The sequence below is a fragment of the Eleutherodactylus coqui genome, chromosome 4, assembly GCF_035609145.1.
Source record: "Eleutherodactylus coqui strain aEleCoq1 chromosome 4, aEleCoq1.hap1, whole genome shotgun sequence".
NCBI classification, from domain to species: Eukaryota; Metazoa; Chordata; class Amphibia; order Anura; family Eleutherodactylidae; genus Eleutherodactylus; species Eleutherodactylus coqui.
Genome location: NC_089840.1, coordinates 36644338 through 36662758, shown reverse-complemented (window position 1 = coordinate 36662758; position 18421 = coordinate 36644338). Strand labels below are relative to the sequence as shown.

The following is an 18421-nucleotide window of genomic DNA, read 5'->3' as shown; positions in this document are numbered from 1 at the left end:
ACATAACACACTTTGCTCCATTTCTACTACAACGGGTTGCCAGTACTAGCGATGGACGGCGGAAAGCTTCAAAACATGAGCGCCGTGCATAAACCACCCTGAAACGCATCATGACGTACTTCCGCTGTATGTCCCACCCACTTCTCGGATGATGCTGTTTTTGATTGGGGGACAAGACTGCAGCCTGACCAATCAGGACCTGGCGTACTTGGGTTGTCATGGTGAGAGGGGGAGACAGGCAGGTCATGTCCGGGTGACATGGCGGCGCTGGATAGAGTGAAGGTTCTGGTGCTGGGCGACTCAGGTGAGTTGCGTTACGGCAGCTGCCGGGCACTGTCGTGAAGATATGACCTTCCCTTTGTCATTCACGCGGGTCTACATTGGTTTGACAGTTTCTTGGATATATCTGCTCCAGGAGAATCTAAGTGACTCCAATATGGTGGCCAGTACATGGCTGTCACCCAGCTTCCCCAGTTGGCACATCTGATTAGTTATCTAACAGGAGGTCTCTTAGATGTACGGTTACATTGCAGGGTAGAGGATCACCCTGCGTAGAGTTGGCACCAAAAGTACCGCCCATGTATAATCTACTGCTGTCTAACAGCTGGCGGTCACCATTCTTATATCGTGGTGTTGCGCTCCAAGGCCCCTTTACTAAGTTGCCACCTGCCAATGTGCCCTGCATGGTATACCAGCTACTGATGGCCCTGTAATGAGGCGCCAGCTACAAACACCCTGCATACTGGGGCACCAACATATGATGCGTGTGTGTGTGTGTATATATATATATATATATATATATATATATATATATATATATATATATATATACACACACGTAGCTCAGAGCTACACATGCCCTGCTGTAATAAGGCGTGTACATAGAACTTAGTGGCCCCAGAGCAGAACTCAGAATATCCTCCACGAAGAAAACTTACATATACCGTTCTGTCCAAAAGTGTTAGGCAGTGTGCAAAATGCTGATAAGAATGATTTAAAGAAATAAAAGTGTTAATAGTTTATTTTTGTCAATTTAACAAAGTGAAATATAAATCGCACCAATATTTGGGGTCATCACCTTTTCTTCTCAGCACTCTTGCACACAGTTTTTGAAGGAACTCGGAAGGGAGCTTGTTCCAAACATCTTGGAGAAGGTTACAAAAAAAATCCCGTGCTCCAAGTGTGTGAGTGAGTGGGTGATCTGTAGATAATAATACGTATGAGGGGTAATCACCTGAGTGAGGGGTTCACGGACACAGGCGAACCTCCTCAAAAATCCAGGTTGGCCTCGTAAGGTTTTACATATTGTGCAGGTTTTCTTTGGAGAGTAGATGCCAGAACTCCGTAGGCACCAGGCAAATGCGACGATGCAGGGAATGCGATGCGTATCAGAGGGCTTACTGACCATTGTGCCTCCTCTCTGAAGCGTATGCCGTGGTCCGCCTCATATATACTATCCTCTACAGATCACACACTTGGAGCGCAGGGTTTGTTGTAACTTGCCTCTCCCTGGTTTGTGGTGGAGGCACCGGCGTAGCGGACGCTCTCCCAGTCCATGTGGGCACCTGCAGGGCTCTAGTGGCGGAGTGGACAAGTGCCATGCTATTTTGAAGGCAAACTAGGACCAGGCTGTTTTGCAGCCGGCTGTTTGCACTAGGCAAGTCCTAGCATTTAATAAATCTATTTACATTCTGTTAGCGCTGGCCTAAAGCCCTACATATGACCTAACCACAGATCTTCCATGGATGTAAGTTTACTCAAATCCTTCTGTCCCTTCATGTAATCCCAGGCAGGCTGGATGATGATATCCAGGTTCTGTAGAGGCCATATCTTCACTTTTGAGCTCCTTGTTCTTCTTAATGACATTAGCTGGATGTTTGGGGTGGTTGTTCTTATGCAGAATAAATTTGGAGCCAATCAGATGCCTCCCTGATAGTATTGTACGATGGATAAGTATCTGCCTGTATTTCTCAGCACTGAGGACACCATTAATTCTGACCAAATCCCCAACTCAATTTGCTGAAATGCAGCTTTAAACTTACAAGGAGCCTCCACAATGCTTTACTGCTGCCTGCAGACACTCATTATTGTACCACTCTCTCCACCGTGCTTCGCCGCTGCCTGCAGACACTCATTATTGCTCCGCTCTCTCGACCGTGCTTCGCCGCTGCCTGCAGACACTCATTATTGCTCCACTCTCTCCACCGTGCTTCGCCGCTGCCTGCAGACACTCATTATTGCTCCGCTCTCTCGACCGTGCTTCGCCGCTGCCTGCAGACACTCATTATTGCTCCACTCTCTCCACCGTGCTTCGCCGCTGCCTGCAGACACTCATTATTGCTCCACTCTCTCCACCGTGCTTCGCCGCTGCCTGCAGACACTCATTATTGCTCCACTCTCTCCACCGTGCTTCACTGCTGCCTGCAGACGCTCATTATTGCTCCACTCTCTCCACCGTGCTTCACCTCTGCCTGCAGACGCTCATTATTGTACCACTCTCTCCACCGTGCTTCGCCGCTGCCTGCAGACACTCATTATTGCTCCGCTCTCTCGACCGTGCTTCGCCGCTGCCTGCAGACACTCATTATTGCTCCGCTCTCTCGACCGTGCTTCGCCGCTGCCTGCAGACACTCATTATTGCTCCACTCTCTCGACCGTGCTTCGCCGCTGCCTGCAGACACTCATTATTGCTCCGCTCTCTCGACCGTGCTTCGCCGCTGCCTGCAGACACTCATTATTGCTCCACTCTCTCCACCGTGCTTCGCCGCTGCCTGCAGACACTCATTATTGCTCCACTCTCTCCACCGTGCTTCGCCGCTGCCTGCAGACGCTCATTATTGCTCCACTCTCTCCACCGTGCTTCACCTCTGCCTGCAGACGCTCATTATTGCTCCACTCTCTCCACCGTGCTTCACCTCTGCCTGCAGACGCTCATTATTGTACCACTCTCTCCACCGTGCTTCGCCGCTGCCTGCAGACGCTCATTATTGCTCCGCTCTCTCGACCGTGCTTCGCCGCTGCCTGCAGACACTCATTATTGCTCCGCTCTCTCGACCGTGCTTCGCCGCTGCCTGCAGACACTCATTATTGCTCCGCTCTCTCGACCGTGCTTCGCCGCTGCCTGCAGACACTCATTATTGCTCCGCTCTCTCGACCGTGCTTCGCCGCTGCCTGCAGACACTCATTATTGCTGCGCTCTCTCGACCGTGCTTCGCCGCTGCCTGCAGACACTCATTATTGCTCCGCTCCCTCTTCCCATTGCAAATAGTGCAGAGGGGCGGAGAGGAGGCAGAGAGGAGGCGGGAGCTCAGTTCCTGCTCCTCCCCCCCCCCCCCCCCACCCCCTGCACATGAGGACAGCGTATATCGGCTTGGCATAAAAACCGAGCCGATATACGTTCGTGGGAATGCAGCCCCCATGTAAGAAATACGTAGTCGAATTGATGCTGTTTTTGCTTTAGATTTCTCTTTTTTTGTTCAGTAACTATTTTGTTAATTGACAAAAAACAAACTATTAAGGCCCAATGTCCACGGGCGGAATTGAATTGCGAACGATCTGCAGTTCAAGCCACCCATAGAGAAACATGGGCATCTGCATTAGAATTAAAGCATGCAGATTTGTTTTGCGATCTGGAACACAAATCGCAGTAGGCCCCATTCCAGTGTGGATCCTGCATGGACGGCTTTCATTGAAGTCAATGGAAGCCGTCCGATCTGCGGTCCGTCCGCAATTGAATTGCAGACAGGCCGCAAATTCCATGGGAAAGCAGGAGAAAAAGAAAAAAATTGTAATGCACCCGCACGCACCTGCACACCAGAAAAGAGAAGACCCAGACAGGTAACGAAGGGTCCTCGGCCGCGGGCTCCGAGATGCAGAATCCGATTCGCCCGTGGACATGAGGCCTAACACTTCTATTTTTGAAAGCATTCTTAGTTTGCAGCACTTTTTTTTTTTACACCTGCCTATACTTTAGCACACTGTAGTGTGTGTATATAATATATATATATATAATGACCACCTTTATAACACAGTGGGCTTAGATCCAGCGGCTAAGCTCTAGTAGGCCTATAAATAATGCCGTCACCATCTAGTGGTCAGATTCCAGCTCTACAGTCATAGTGATTACAGTTCTCTCCAGGGATCACAGGTGACGTTTCCTCTGATTGGTGACGTTTCTTGTCGTTCTTTAAGCCCGACTGCCGTGAAGACTTATTGCAGCCATGGCTCGTACCTCCCCATCTTTTTGCTAACCCCAATGAATTTCTCAGTAATTCCACCATACTGGTGCCGCCTCTCTGGCCCCATGAAGTTATATTGGCCCCATCTAGTAACGGTGCTCTTCTCACCCCTGAACCTCCAGCCGAGCAGTAACCATACAAGCAAGTGCTTTAATTACTCAAGCTCCAGTCCAGTTCCCGCTGCTATATTCTAAGAAGACCCTGACTCCTTCCCCGGCGCCTGCGTTGTGTGCAGGTGATACGGAAGGAGTCGGGAACTCCTCTGAAGTGGCATCCAGGTCAGAACTTGTGTGACTTGGTACTTGGTGGTAGGGTTGCTGCTCGGCTGGAGGTTCTCACAGCAAGTAATTATTAATATGGTCAGTAATAAAAGAGCGACATCGGCCTCGAGAGAAAATTGCTGTGCGGACAGGTAGTTCACCAGACGGGTGGCAACTGTATTCCTGCGCCATCACTGCCAGCTCTCTCACATATGTCTCACAGGGGCTTGTCTATTTCCAGGTGTTGGAAAATCGTCTTTGGTCCATTTGCTGTGTCATAACCAAGTCCTGGGAAACCCATCATGGACTGTTGGCTGCTCGGTGGACGTCCGGGTAAGTGATGGGGTGGACCTATATCAGGGACCATGTCCTGGGGACTCACAACAGTCACTCTCCTCTTTTTCGTCAGCTTCATGAGTACCGGGAGGGGACCCCGGAGGAGAAGACCTTTTATATTGAGTTGTGGGACGTTGGAGGGTCGGTGGGCAGCGCGAGCAGCGTGAAGAGCACCAGAGCCGTGTTCTACAATGGCGTTAACGGTAAGAAGTTATTAGGACCAATCAGGAGCCGTCCTCCTGAGCAACCACCACTATTTCATTCTCTTCTCGTGATCCTAAATTACATGTCTCCAGTCACATCCAGAGCTGCTGTTACCATAAATCTTATACTCCAGTCACATCCAGAGCTGCATCCACAGTCCTGCTGTTTCTTGCACTCCAGTTTCATCTAGAGTTGCATTTACAATTGTGTTGTTATCATCATGTCTTCTACCAGATCTGTTGGCTGCTGCCCGGCATCTGTCTGCACTGCGCTGACAAGCTTGTCTCTAGTTCTGCTATGTTGCATTGTGGATGAGGTTGGTGTCTTACATTAGTGCATCACAGGACAGCATGCTCTGCACAGACACTAAATTGGGACTGCAGCTCTGGATGTGACTTGAGTATATGTCACCACAGCATAAGAATGATGCAGCTCCCTTTTGTCATGAGACTCATAAGTAAAGGTACCCTGTCAGTCACATGGAATTGTGCTCATGCTCAGCTACCGTCGCATTTCATTGCATTTTCCAGGTATTGTCCTCGTTCATGATCTCACAAACAAGAAGTCCTCTCAGAACCTGTATCGCTGGTCTTTAGAAGCCCTGAACCGAGATCTACAGCCAACGGGGGTGCTGGTGACCAATGGGTGAGTTGACGGAGGAAGGCAGGGTTACCCCCCCCCCCCCCTGGGAGATATAATGGCGGTCATATTGGTTGATACGCAGCTTTCTGAGCAGCAGATATAACTCGCAAACTTATATTTACCGGAGATTTTAGGAACAGCCCTCTTTTTAAAGGGGTTTTCCGGGGCTGTACTATTGATCCTGCTAGCTCAGGATAAATCATCCATGACTAATCAGCAGAGTCTGCCATTCGAGGTCTCCGCTGATCAGCCAATTGTGGTGACAGCAGCTTTTGACTCAGCAGCGCTGTCACTTCAGTCCATAGCATGAACAGTGCTGTAAATTGTATAGTGATACTGCCTGGTATTGCAGCTCAGTCCCATTCAGCTGAATGGGACTGAGCTGTTATTGGACCGTGTGACTGATGAACGTGATGACACATACCTGAGAAGAGACTACAGCCTCTTCAATCAGCTGATCGTTGGGGATTCTGAGAGACAGACCCCCGCCAATCAAATATTGAGGACCTATCCTGAGTATAGGTCATCAGTAGTTTAGTCTGGGAAAACCTCTCTAATCCCTCCACGACCACTTACTGTAAATTTACGTTGTTGCTGCATGGGCTTTGTGCAGCAGTGATGTAAATGTGACGCAACACCCCTTCCCCCACACACACACACACCCCAGCGCTTTAAAACACCCAAAACAGGCTATTACTAACAGCCTGTCTGGGTTTTGTCATCCAGACCCGATTGGTTCAGGTCAGAGTGACCGTCACTCCTAACGCTGGCCAGGAAAGTTTGCTAGAGTTAAAAACTCTCCTGGCATTTTAGTGCTGTGGAAGCCTCGCTTTTCCCCGGTCTCCAGAATTGAGGAGAAACATGCTTGGCCTACTGTGAAACGGCACGCATTAACCCCAAAATAACGCCTTGTATTACAATCACCTATACTATGTAGTTAGTATAAGTGATTGCATAGTGTAGGGTTCATTTTTAATAAATTGATCTAGAAATAAATTAAATCTATACGGGTACATTCACACATAGCGGATTTTTGTGTAAATCCGTACCAATATCTGTAGCTTATTTTGCGCTGCGGATTTTGATGCCGCTCCACAGCATAATCCACATCAAATTCCACATTATACCATTGGTTCGGATTTTGACACGGGTTTTGATTTATATCTATAGCTGATTTCACCCTTTCAAATGGCGAGGCGAGGTCTGCTGCGAATTAGCGTTAAAATCCACACCAGTGATGTAATGCAAATTTTAGAGCAGATTTTCTGCAGCGGGAAATCCGTCCCAATTCTGCTATCTGTGAGGTAGCCTTAAATTAATTAATTACATCAAGTTAATTTAATCATCAAAACTATATTATAATATAAAAAAATTAAATATAAATGAAAAACAGTGTGTCAAAATTTTTAAATCTCTATTAAATTAGTAAGTCTCCTAAATTGCTCAGAAACTTGCAACATTTTTAAAATTTGCTTCAAAAATAAGTAAATAAGTGGGAAAACGACACAAGCCAGATTTCCAAAATGCGACCTGGCCATTAATGCATAAACAGGCTTGGGAAGGCATTAATATTCTTGCCCTGAATCTTGGCTCCTGCAGGGACTATGACCGGGAGCAGTTTGCAGACAACCAGATCCCTCTGCTGGTGATCGGCACCAAACTAGATCAGATCCCAGAGGCAAAACGGAACGAGGTTCTAACCCGCACTGCGTTTTTGGCTGAGGACTTCAACGCAGAGGAGATAAATCTGGTGAGCATGACGAAATTGCACTGAAAAGCCTTATTACTTTGTGTCTTACACTCCCGTCACCTTTAGAGCTGCAGTCATAATTCTGCTGCTAATCTGTTATTTCTCAAGCTGTAAAACGTCACATATGTGTGAGCTACAAGTACCTCGCAATGCTTAGACCAGGCACTGTACAGTTTGGGGATAACACATCTTCAGTGCAATGTATCACTAAATTTCATCTGAGCAGAAGGATTGTGTTCAGTTTTATAGCCTGTGGATTTTACTTAGTGAGCTGAACCCCTTAGTGGCGGCCCCATCGGGATTCTACATCCTGGCCTGCTGGGCTTAATTCCTAGAGGACGTAGAAATATGCATCCTCTAGGAATGAAAGCCCTGCAGGCTCAGGACGTGATAGCTCCATGCTGCCGCTTACGGGAGGTAGTCCCTGGTCACGGGATCGCCAGTATCCACCAGATACTGGCGATCGCGTTAAAGTTACAGAAAAGTTAAATAAAGTTGAAGTTTCAGCTCCCCTTACGCATCGGATCTGTAAGGGGAGCTGAGACTACTCACCCCCTGTCCTCCGCGCCGTCCGGCATCTTCTTGCTTCTCCCCGGTCCTGCTGCCGGCGTCTGCGCCTGCGCGCCAGACGCATTGCACCACGCGCATGCGCAGAGAGCCGGGAGGCCCGGGAAATTAAAAAAACTCCCTGCTCCCGGCTAGTATGAGTAGCCAAGAGCAGGGAGCTGTCTCCAGGAGCCGCTGTATATAGATTTAATTTTGGCATGGTGTATGATATCCAGCACTTTGGTAGGATTATTCCTAGCACCTCTAGCAGGAATAAATCCCACTTGGTCAGAGTGCACCAGGGTGGGCAACGGGGGCGTGGAGACGCATGGCTAATAATTTTGTGAACAACTAAAGCCTCCCTGACACAGGCGTTTGCAAAAACACAGCATTTTTCAATGCTGCATTTGCCGTGGTTTCAGCTGAAACTCAGCCAAGGAAGCTGAAAAAAAAGGAACGTTTTTTCACCTGCCGCTGCTCATTGCACAGCTGTGATTGGTTCATCCTACGCTGGCTCTGATTGGCTGATTGCGGCACTCAAGAGCCAATCATAGCAATCTCTTGCTGGAGGCAGGGTTTTCAACTCTGTTACCAGCAAGAGATGTTCTGTCGGAGCCTGACAACTTCATGATAGCCTGCAGTGACCCGGACGGCGCCTGCTAGGTGAGTATTCCTTTTTTTTTTGTCTCTTCTTCAGGTAGTGTAGCTAGGGCGTTTAGTGCTGTCAAAAATGTGGCACCAAGTTGTGCTGAGTTTTCAGCAGCTCTAAAAGCTCTGCCCATTCATTTCAATGGGCGACGCACAGCGTTTAAAAATGCTGAAACGCTCAAAAATAGAACATGCACCGCTCGAACATTGCGGCGCTGAAAACCGCAGCGATCGAGCGGATGTCTACGCTTGTGTTAGCGGACCCATTGAAAACAATGAACTCATTTTGCTGCGATAAGTGCGGTGCTGAAAGCGCCGCGCTAATTGCAGTAAAAAGCACCTGTGTGAGGGGGGGCCTTAAGGTTTATATTAAGGAGGGAAATGGGGCAGTAATTTGAGCATAGGCTGGGATCTTTCCTCTTTGTGTATTACTGTGATTTGGGCGCTAGTCATCTTGGGGGGTAGAGGGCAGCCCTCCGTTATGGAATTCATGGCTGATGTCAGTGGGTCGATAAGCAAATTTTTTTTATAGTAAGCGGCCAGTAGACCATCCGGGCCTCGTGTTTTCCCTTGTTTCTAGGGACACTGCAGGCTGACTGGATCTATCCAGGTACTGTTGAATTTGGATACCTAAGGGTGGATTCACACGACCGTATATCGGCTCAGTTTTCACACCGAGCCAATATACGGTGTCCTTGTTTGCAGGGGAGGGGGGGGGGAGGATGGAAGAGCCAGGAGCAGGAACTGAGCTCCCTCCCCTTCGCCGCCCTTCGCCACTATTTGCAATGGGATGCACCCCGCCCTCCCCCACCTCACCCCATCCCCCCAAAGTGAAAAAGTCCAAGTGGGGGAAAAAGTCAGGGCATCTTATAGAGTGAACATGCCGTTTGTTTGTATGATCGCGAGTTTAACGAACGATTATGCGAACAATCAGGCGAAGAAATTTGCGATCGGTTAGGAGAGCGGTTCTCTCTCCTTTGCACTGCTGCCTGTACGTACCACTGATTGGTGGTGAGTGCCGGCTGGACCTGATGCTGCTCCTCCCCTGCCTCCACCAATCGGATTCTTCCCTTCCTCCTGCCGTACACAAGCGCCTCTGTCACGGAGCTCTGGAGTTTCAGAGCTCGGCTGCTCCGTCACCCTGCACTGTCGCTGGGTGAGTTCAAAATATTTTTTCCCTATTTTACGCCTCTAAAACGGGAGTGCGTCTTATAGAGCGAAAAACATGGCTTTAGGAATGGGAAAATGAAGAAAACTGAAAAATTAGTTTGTCATGAAGATGCAAGCAGGCTTCGTCACTAAGGGATTAAGTATGGGTTTCAGTTCCTGGATGAAAACGAGAATATTCTCATTCACTGACAGCAGTCAGAGATCTTGAAAAAATGATAAATTGAAGCATATAATCTAATAGAAAGTTGTGGAACTTGTCGTTATGCAAGGATTAGTCTTTATTTACAAAGCGGGGGCGGTGTAACAATTCGATGTTCTTTTATACAGGACTGCACTAATACAAGGTACTTCGCCGCCGGGTCATCCAACGCTGTCAAACTCAGCAGGTTCTTTGATAAGGTAATGGATTATGTAATATTTTGTGTTAAAGGGACAGTAACCTAAAGACCCGGAGCTTATAATAGAGCAGGAGCATTATAAGAAGAGCAGTCAATATCCATTACATATGATGTAAATGTCTCTGGAGGGTATTTCAGTGCTGAAGGATTATAAAAGGAGTGACTGATATCAGTCACACATATATGCACAGATGCAAAAAAAAAAAAAAAAAAAAAAGGTGAACCCATTAGCTGCCCTTTTGCAACGAATAAATGTGGTCCAGTTAATTGTGTTTGTCTACACCTGTGACTTAGAGAACAATCTAACTAGTAACCCACAAACCTTTGTACCAGTTGTCTGGTTGAGCACATGGAGTAATCATCTGCAGTGTATGGAGAAAAAGTAAGTGAACTTCTGTGTTAAGGCCCATTTAGACACAACGATTATCACTCAAAAGATGTCTTTTGAGCAATAATACTGTCACTTACAGTGCAAGATGATCACTCAAACATTGAGTGATCACCTTGCACTCCGAGCGGAGGATGCAGAAGAGAAGTGGGGCCGCTTGTCTTCTGCATTCAGCTGTTCCCCGCTCCGAGTGCCCGGCTGATATACTGTCGAGCGCTCTGAGCGGATGATGCAGAAGACAAGTGGGTGTCCCTGCTTGTCTTCTACATCCAGCTGTTCTCTGCTCGGAGCTGGACCACTCTGTTCTTCATACCCAGCCTGTCATCAGGGAGTGGAATACAGCTGAAAGAATAGTATCAACTGTATCCTGCTGTGAATCTCTGATAAGACTCATCGTTGTCTTTCAGCATGCTGAAAGACAACGATGAGCAACGGCTTAACGAAAACTGCACGATTTTAGTGCAGTTAGACACAACTATTTTCGCTCAAAAGACGTCTTTTGAGCGATAATCGTTCTGTCTAAATGGGCGTTTAATGAATTCTCCAAGAGCTAAATATCAAAAGGTGAGATGAGATTGGAAATGTGGGTTTCACTGGTGCTTTGACCATGAAATAAAAGCACATAAAGCCTGATTACTGACAAATCTATTTTTCTCAAGAAAGATTGGTTAGCGTGAACCATATCTCAATGCAACCAACTTCCAGAAAACCTCAGAAGACATGTTCTAAAGACAAAGCTTGAAAAAGCTACAAACTAATCGCTAAAGACCTGGGAGTACATCAAGCCACAGTTAAACAAACTATCTACATATAGAGAAAACTTAGGACTTTTGCTATTCTACCTGCAAGTGTGCATCCTATTAAGATCACTATGAATAATCCTGAAAGAGGTGAGAAAGAACCCAATGGTAAGTCCCAGAAGATCAGCTGTTTGTCAGGCCGGTGCAACCATGCACTGAAATGATTTATGTAGGAAGAAGATGGCTCAGTTCCCACTGCAGTGGCCAAGCTTGTTGTTACAGCCATTCCCATTCACTTCACTTCAGTTGGAACTTGGTCTGTAATACCAATCCTGGCCACTGCAGTGGGAACGGAGCTGTTTGCTTCCTGCAGAAATCGGATCAATACATGAGCGCACTGGCCTGGTGAACAGCTGATCAGAAGGGGGTCCCTGGTGGTAGACTCCAGCTGATCTACTATTGCTGGCCTATCCTATACATAGGCAATCAATAGCTTACAACCAGACACCCACTTTAAGGTAACAATGCATTCTAAGGTGGATCAAACAATTTTTGCAGGAAAATAAAAAGGCAGCTATCCATGACATCAAGCTGAAGAGAAATTGGGTGATGCAAAAAGACAAATACTCAAAGCACACCGGTAAACAACTAAAGACTGGTGGAAAAGAAGATTTCTGTTTTGGAATTACCAAGTCGGAGCCCTGACATTAGGGCTGGGTTCTCACAGGGCGGATTCTCGGCGGAAATCTCACGGTTTGGCCGCAGCGAAAAACCGCGAGATTTCCGCCTGGAGAACCGCTGCAGCAAAACCCGTGGCGGCTTTGAAGCGGCGCGGCCACTTGCTCTTCTGCTGCGGCCGGCGCTCCCATAGAGGAGAGCGCAGCCGTAGCGGGAAAAAAAAAATGGACATGCTGCGGTCGGCAAATCTGCGCCGCAGCGGCGGCTTCTGCCGGCTTAGCCGCAGCGGGTTTGCCGTCCCGTGTGGACGAGATTTCTGAGAAAACTCGTCAACATGGCTGGCTAATCCCGGGATTAGCGGCCGCACGGAATTTCCGCGGCAAATCCGCCCCGTGTGAACCCAGCCTAACTCTATGGAGATGCAGTGGCCTGAGCTGCAGGGGGCTGTGCATGTAAGGCATCCCAGAAATATTGAAGAATTGAAACACATTTGCAGGAAGGAATTGTCCAAAATTATCAACATTGTGCAAATCTTATCAGCTACAGGAAACATTTAGTGGAGGTAATTGATAATAAAAGGGGTCTACAGGTGATTAAATTCAAGGGTTCACTCACTTTTTCTCCCTGTACTGTAGATGATTGATTACTCAATGTGCTCAATAAAAGACATGAACGATACAACGGTTTGTGTGTTGTCAATTTAGTTGGATAATGTTTGTCTATAATTATGACTTTGATAACAATCGGACCACATTTTAGTAGCAATTAATGATAAATGCACACGGGCGGAAATTCCGCGATGGGCTTTCCCGCAGAATTTCCGCCGTGCACGGAAATTGATAATGCAATCCTATGCAGACTGCCGTGATTTGACCACGTAAAAACTCGCGCTGTAAACAAATCGCGGCATGTTCTGTGCGAGCCTCGCAGAGGCCCACAGAGAAACGTCACCTCTGATGTGCCCCCTCTGCTTTGCGCATGTGCCAGCTGGATGGCAGCCGGCACATAGAGAGGAGGAGACGCCAGAGGAGGTGAGCTGCGGGGGGCACTGCAGGGGCATGGCTCGCATGGATCCGACCTGGCCATCTACATGAGGCCTAAAGCAGAAATTCAGGTAATTCCGAAGGGTTCACTCCTAAATGTCTGGAGGTTACATCAGTGCTGGAGCATTATGAGAAATGTTGTTCTCAGTCACATATGATGTAAATGTGTCTGGAGGTTCTCGGCACTGGATATGTGACATAAAGTGATTGTGGGTTAGGGAGGTTTCATCCTCTTGATGAACACTGTAATCAACCTCTCTCTAGTCTGAGATGGCTGAGAACAGGTAGGGGTGATTGTATGCAGCTCTGCTCATCCTGAGCCTGCTAGTTCATGAATGACAGACAGGAGAGTGGAAGCAGCATGGAATGTAACCGCACAATAATGCACTGACTTCTGCCACTCGGTGTGGGGAACCTTGAGTGACTGTCTCGTATCTGCGCTACAAACTTTCTTTGTTGCTAATCTGATCTTTCATTATGTCTTCAACATGAGTGTTTTCTTTAGCTGTCATCTTGTTCTCTCCTATCATCTCAATCTGCTCTCTTCTCACGGGATGTTGTTCTGTGTTTCAGGTGATAGAAAAAAGATACTTTTTACGGGACGGAAATGCAGTAAGTAGCACAAAGCACAATATTCATTGCAACTAAGCCTTCACTCGCCCCATAGGGAACATACAGTGGTGAACACACGAGGCTTACAATGGCCATGCTGTGCCAAAGCATTCACACCCCATACAAATGTCCAGTTTATTGTATGTACGTCGCATACAGAGAAGTTTACGGTATTTAAACAAAATGTAAGTCAGAAAGAAAACCAAGTAATCAAAGCCGAGATCTGAAGTATTACCGCATTTATTTAAGAGCAAAATCTGCACCTATAGAACCCAGTACAGGTTATATATACAATGAATCTCAGTAAACTGCAGAGTCACTGTGAGCATGCATTATATTACTGATCTCAGGTTACAGCCTGTATTATACTCCAGAGCTGCACTCCCTATCCTGTTAGTGTACAAACACTGCATTTACATAGAGCGATTTATATTCAGTGTAAACACGGCCAATGAATGAGAATTAATTCACTTCTTGTTCGTCGGTCAGTTTATGCAGGCATAATAATCATTGATTAGCTTATTTTAATATCTTTGCGTGTAAACAGCGATCCTTTAGTCGTTCACATTCACTTGTACTGAATGATTTGCAAGCAAACCATTTTATTTGCCTGTATAAACAGACTGCACAAGCGAACTCTGCCATTGTTCACTCGTGCGAACAATCAATCGCTCAGTTTAACCCCTTAGTGAAGGCCCTATCGTAAAACTACGTCCTGCTGTTGCAGGACGTGTATGGAGGGAGGTAGCGGCGCTGTCTCCCTCCATACAGCGCGGGCATCAGCTGTTTATTACAGCTGACACCCACGGGCAATAGCTGCGCTCGGCCGTTCGGGGCTATTAACCCTTTAAATGCCGCTGTCAATTCTGACAGCGGCATTTAAATCCCCCGAACGCTGTTCGGGGGTCCCGCACGGCCCCCCCCCCCCCCTTCCCGCGGTGAGATCGGGGGAGCCGTGCAGGTGTCATGGCAGCCGGGGGCCTAATGAATGGCCCCAGGGCTGCCTTAGCAGACTGCCTATCAAGCCATCCACACAGGGTGGCTTGAAAGACTGCCTGTAAAAAGGCAGTATGACGTAATGCTATAGCATTACGTCATACTGCAGGAGCGATCAAAGCATTGCATGTTAAAGTCCCCCAGGGGGACTTCAAAGTAATGTAAAAAGAATAATCAATAAAGTTTTTTTTAATTGTTAAAAAAAAAAAAGTTATAAAAGTTAAAATCACCCCCCTTTTGCCATATCCATTATTAAAAAATCAAAATCATAAAATAAAAATATGTATTTGATATCGCCGCGTCCGTAAAAGTCCGATCTATCAAAGTAGTGCATTATTTTTCCCGCACGGTGAACGTCGTCTGAAAAAAAAAAAAAAAAAAAGAACGCCAGAAATACACTTTTTTAGTTACCCTGTCTCCCAGAAAAAACGCAATAAAAAACGATCAAAAAGTCGTATGTATTCCAAATTGATACTATCGGAAACTTCAGGACATCCCGCAAAAAATGAGCCCTTGCCCAACTACGTCGACGAAAAAATAAAAAAGGTATTGCGCGCACAAAATGACCGCAGAAAATAATTGAAAAAAATTAAATATCTTAAAAAAAAAAAAAAAAACAGTACTACAGCAAAAAAAAATACTATACAAGTTTGGTATCGTAGCAATCGTACTGACCCAGGAAACAGGACGCACCGAAAGATGGTGGAATGTCGTTTTTTTTCCATTTCTCTCCGCTAAGAATTTTTTAAAAGTTGGTACAATAAATAGTGCCATTGAAAAATACAACTCATCCCGCAAAAAACAAGCCCTCATACAGTGACGTCGATGGATAAATTAAGGAGCTACAATTTTTTTAAAAGGGAGTAGGAAAAAACAGAAATAGGGGAAAAAAGCTCCGTCACTAAGGGGTTAAAAGCACCCTTATCCTGTACTCATCCTGCGTTGCATCCTGTATTATACTTCAGAGCTGCACTCACTATTCTGCTGGTGGAGTCACTGCGTACATACATACATTACATTACTTATCCTGTACTGATCCTGAGTTCCATCCTGTATTATACTTCAGAGCTGCACTCACTATTCTGCTGGTGAAGTCACTGCATACATAAATTACATTACTAAAGTCCCCCTTTTTTTACACGGGACTAGAACCTCACGATTCTCATTTGCCCGAGCGGAGGAGCTGGGGACATCATCAGTTCGGCCGTGCTTGTGCAGCATGTTTAAACTGAGAATCGATGGACTAGTTGTTCAGTGTTTCACATTCCTACATAAACCGCTGATCGATCAGTGTATAAACTGCAATATTTTTTTATAGCGGCCGAAACTGTTGATTTTAAATTGATTTAAACTGAAAAATGATCATCCAGTTTCCCTTGTTTTAACGATTTTCGGAATGAATTGGTCCATCTTAACAGGGTATAACCTTGTACTGCCCCTGAGTTACGTCCTGTATTCTTCTCCAGAGCTGCACTCACCCTTGTGGTGATCTGGCAGGGTCAGAACCACCAAAGTGTCAGAACATGCTGGAATTTCTCTGTCTAGTATGGAAGTTTGTATTGGGTTGCTTTCCTTCTTATAATGACCCCTAGCTTTATAAAAGTCAGATGTACAGTATGGGGATCCACTGCCCCTGCTCTGCAGCCACAGTATATACAGAGAGCAGGGAATTGGCTCCGGCAGATAATGCCGCTTCTCTCCAGCCTCTGCCATCCTCATGTAATTCAGCTGGGAATGAGCCGGGCTCACTGGTGGCCACTCTGCAGCTGCGGTGCTGAGCTGTGCAGATTCCTGGAGGGGCACAGATGGCAGTAGATAATTGTACCCATGCTGATGGGGTTGTTTTCTGCTATGTGCACAGATTTCCTGCTGCAGCCATGTTAACCATGTCCATGCCAGACCACTTATTTATTCTCTTCTTCTCCTCAGATGCCGGGATTCCCAGATCGGAAGCGTTTTGGTTCCTTTAAGACTCTACATTATGATTGAGGTGTGGCCAGTATACGGGCATTGACCCAGCAGGAGAATACGGAAGACGGGCACTCTTTTATAAGGACCAATATGGACAGAAATGATATTCACAGCCGATGGATCGGCCAATGAGAGCGCAGGATATATCCATGTGACTGGATCAGTGGCGCCTTGTAACTGATTTATTCTAATGGAGAGATTGATAGAAATGGTAGATTATTATTTCGATGGGGAAAAAAAAATGAAGACTTATTACAGATTCTGTCCTGGACTTTAAGGTGTAAAAGTTTATTTTCCAGAATATTCTAATTTATGTAATGTAATCTTATGGAAGCTCTGAAGAGACTTATATTACCGATCATGAGCCGTGACTTTTATTTTCTCTGTATTTGAAGTGTATGTTCACCAGCTCATATTATACTCCAGAGCTGTACTGCTAATTCTGCTGGCTGTTATTGGAAACAGTCAGCAGGCTGGTAGAGGACATCTCTAAGACTACTTTCACACGGGCGAGTGCAATACCAACCAATATCGCGCTCTCCAGCTTTTACACAGGGAATGCGGGGTGTTTTCCTGTCAAACGCCTCCCATCCCTTCAGTAAAGTTGCGATCCTCCGGCCCGGCTTTCAGACGCATTGGAGGATCAGCAAGTGTTCCCCTTTGTTTTCAGGGGGGAACCTTGCATCGCACGCCGTGAGATGCGTTTTCTGGCTCCGTTGAAACCAGTGGGTGATGCGTTCTGAAGGAACACCCAAAGATGAGACATGCTGCTATTTTTCACACATACCTTCACACGGGGGAGCGCGTTATCAGGCTTAGAAACCCGGTGCGATATCACGCTTGTCAACGCGCTTTGTACCCGCGGTTGTGAGGCGTTTGTCATGCAAAAACGCCCCACCATCACTTCTGTGAAATTCCAATCCTCCAGCACTTGTTACACGCACGTCAGAGGATCGGCAAGTGTTTCCCTTTGTTTTGAATGGGGAACATCATATCGCACGGCATGCAATGTGTTTGACCGTCCCGTTGAAAACATGCAGATGATTTATTTATTTTTTTCCCCTCACAGCAATGCTACAAGGGAAGAAAAAGTCCCACTTATGCGTTTAACTCAATTCTAAAGAATAAAGTTCATGTTCGCTCAAGTTTTGTGCATCTCACAATTCGTTCGTGATTCACACGGGATGGATTTCCAGTGGAATTCTCGTGGCTTTGCTGCCTGCATTTTGGCTGCAGCCATATCTCCCCATATAGAGGAGAGAGGTCGCTGCGAAAAAAATAATGGCATGGCAGTTTCTGCACAGTTTGGCCGCAATGCATTGTCCGCAGCTTGTGGACAAAATTTTTGCAAAATTTCGGCCACTTTGCTCGCTAATCCCGGGATTATCACTGACATTTCGCAGCAAATCCGTCCCATGTGAAACCAGCCTAACTATATATTTTACTAAATTTTTTTATCTTTGCACTCGCAAGGTATGTTCATTTGCATGCGGCAGACAGGCGCAATGATGGAAATGGCTAATGACTTTCAGATGTGTTCTGTGTGTTTCACACACCTTATTATGAACACATTTCCACCCCCCTCCCCCTCATTGACTTCTATGGGGATCTGTTGGTACGCAAATATGCAGAAAAATGTTCTATTTTTTTTTCTTGCACGAATGAAATGCACACGCAAAATATGGCGATGTCAATGAACCTATTGAAATCAGTGGGTTCTATTCTCTGCGTATAAAGCTGGCCTAAGGCTAAGCTTCTATAATGTAGTTTATTATACATCATATGAGTGTACAGTGTAAAG

At 46.4% G+C, this 18421-nt stretch overlaps 1 protein-coding gene across 1 annotated transcript; it reads left to right on the top strand.

Annotated features, from left to right (window-relative positions):
• Nucleotides 1-210: 210 nt before the first annotated feature.
• RABL3 (RAB, member of RAS oncogene family like 3) lies at nt 211-17765 on the top strand. Its single transcript, XM_066599258.1, has 8 exons — nt 211-304; nt 4740-4831; nt 4908-5037; nt 5569-5683; nt 7280-7430; nt 10122-10193; nt 13615-13653; nt 16579-17765. Exons 1-8 carry the CDS (start codon nt 259-261, stop codon nt 16636-16638), a joined length of 705 nt encoding a protein of 234 aa, XP_066455355.1. The 5' UTR covers nt 211-258; the 3' UTR covers nt 16639-17765.
• Nucleotides 17766-18421: the final 656 nt, after the last annotated feature.

Coding starts and splice junctions, on each gene's coding strand:
- RABL3 (XM_066599258.1), top strand. CDS start 259: ATGGCGGCGCTGGATAGAGTGAAGGTTCTGGTGCTGGGCGACTCAG. Junction 5,038..5,568: donor GTTCTACAATGGCGTTAACG/GTAAGAAGTTAT, acceptor TGCATTTTCCAG/GTATTGTCCTCGTTCATGAT. Junction 7,431..10,121: donor ACGCAGAGGAGATAAATCTG/GTGAGCATGACG, acceptor TCTTTTATACAG/GACTGCACTAATACAAGGTA.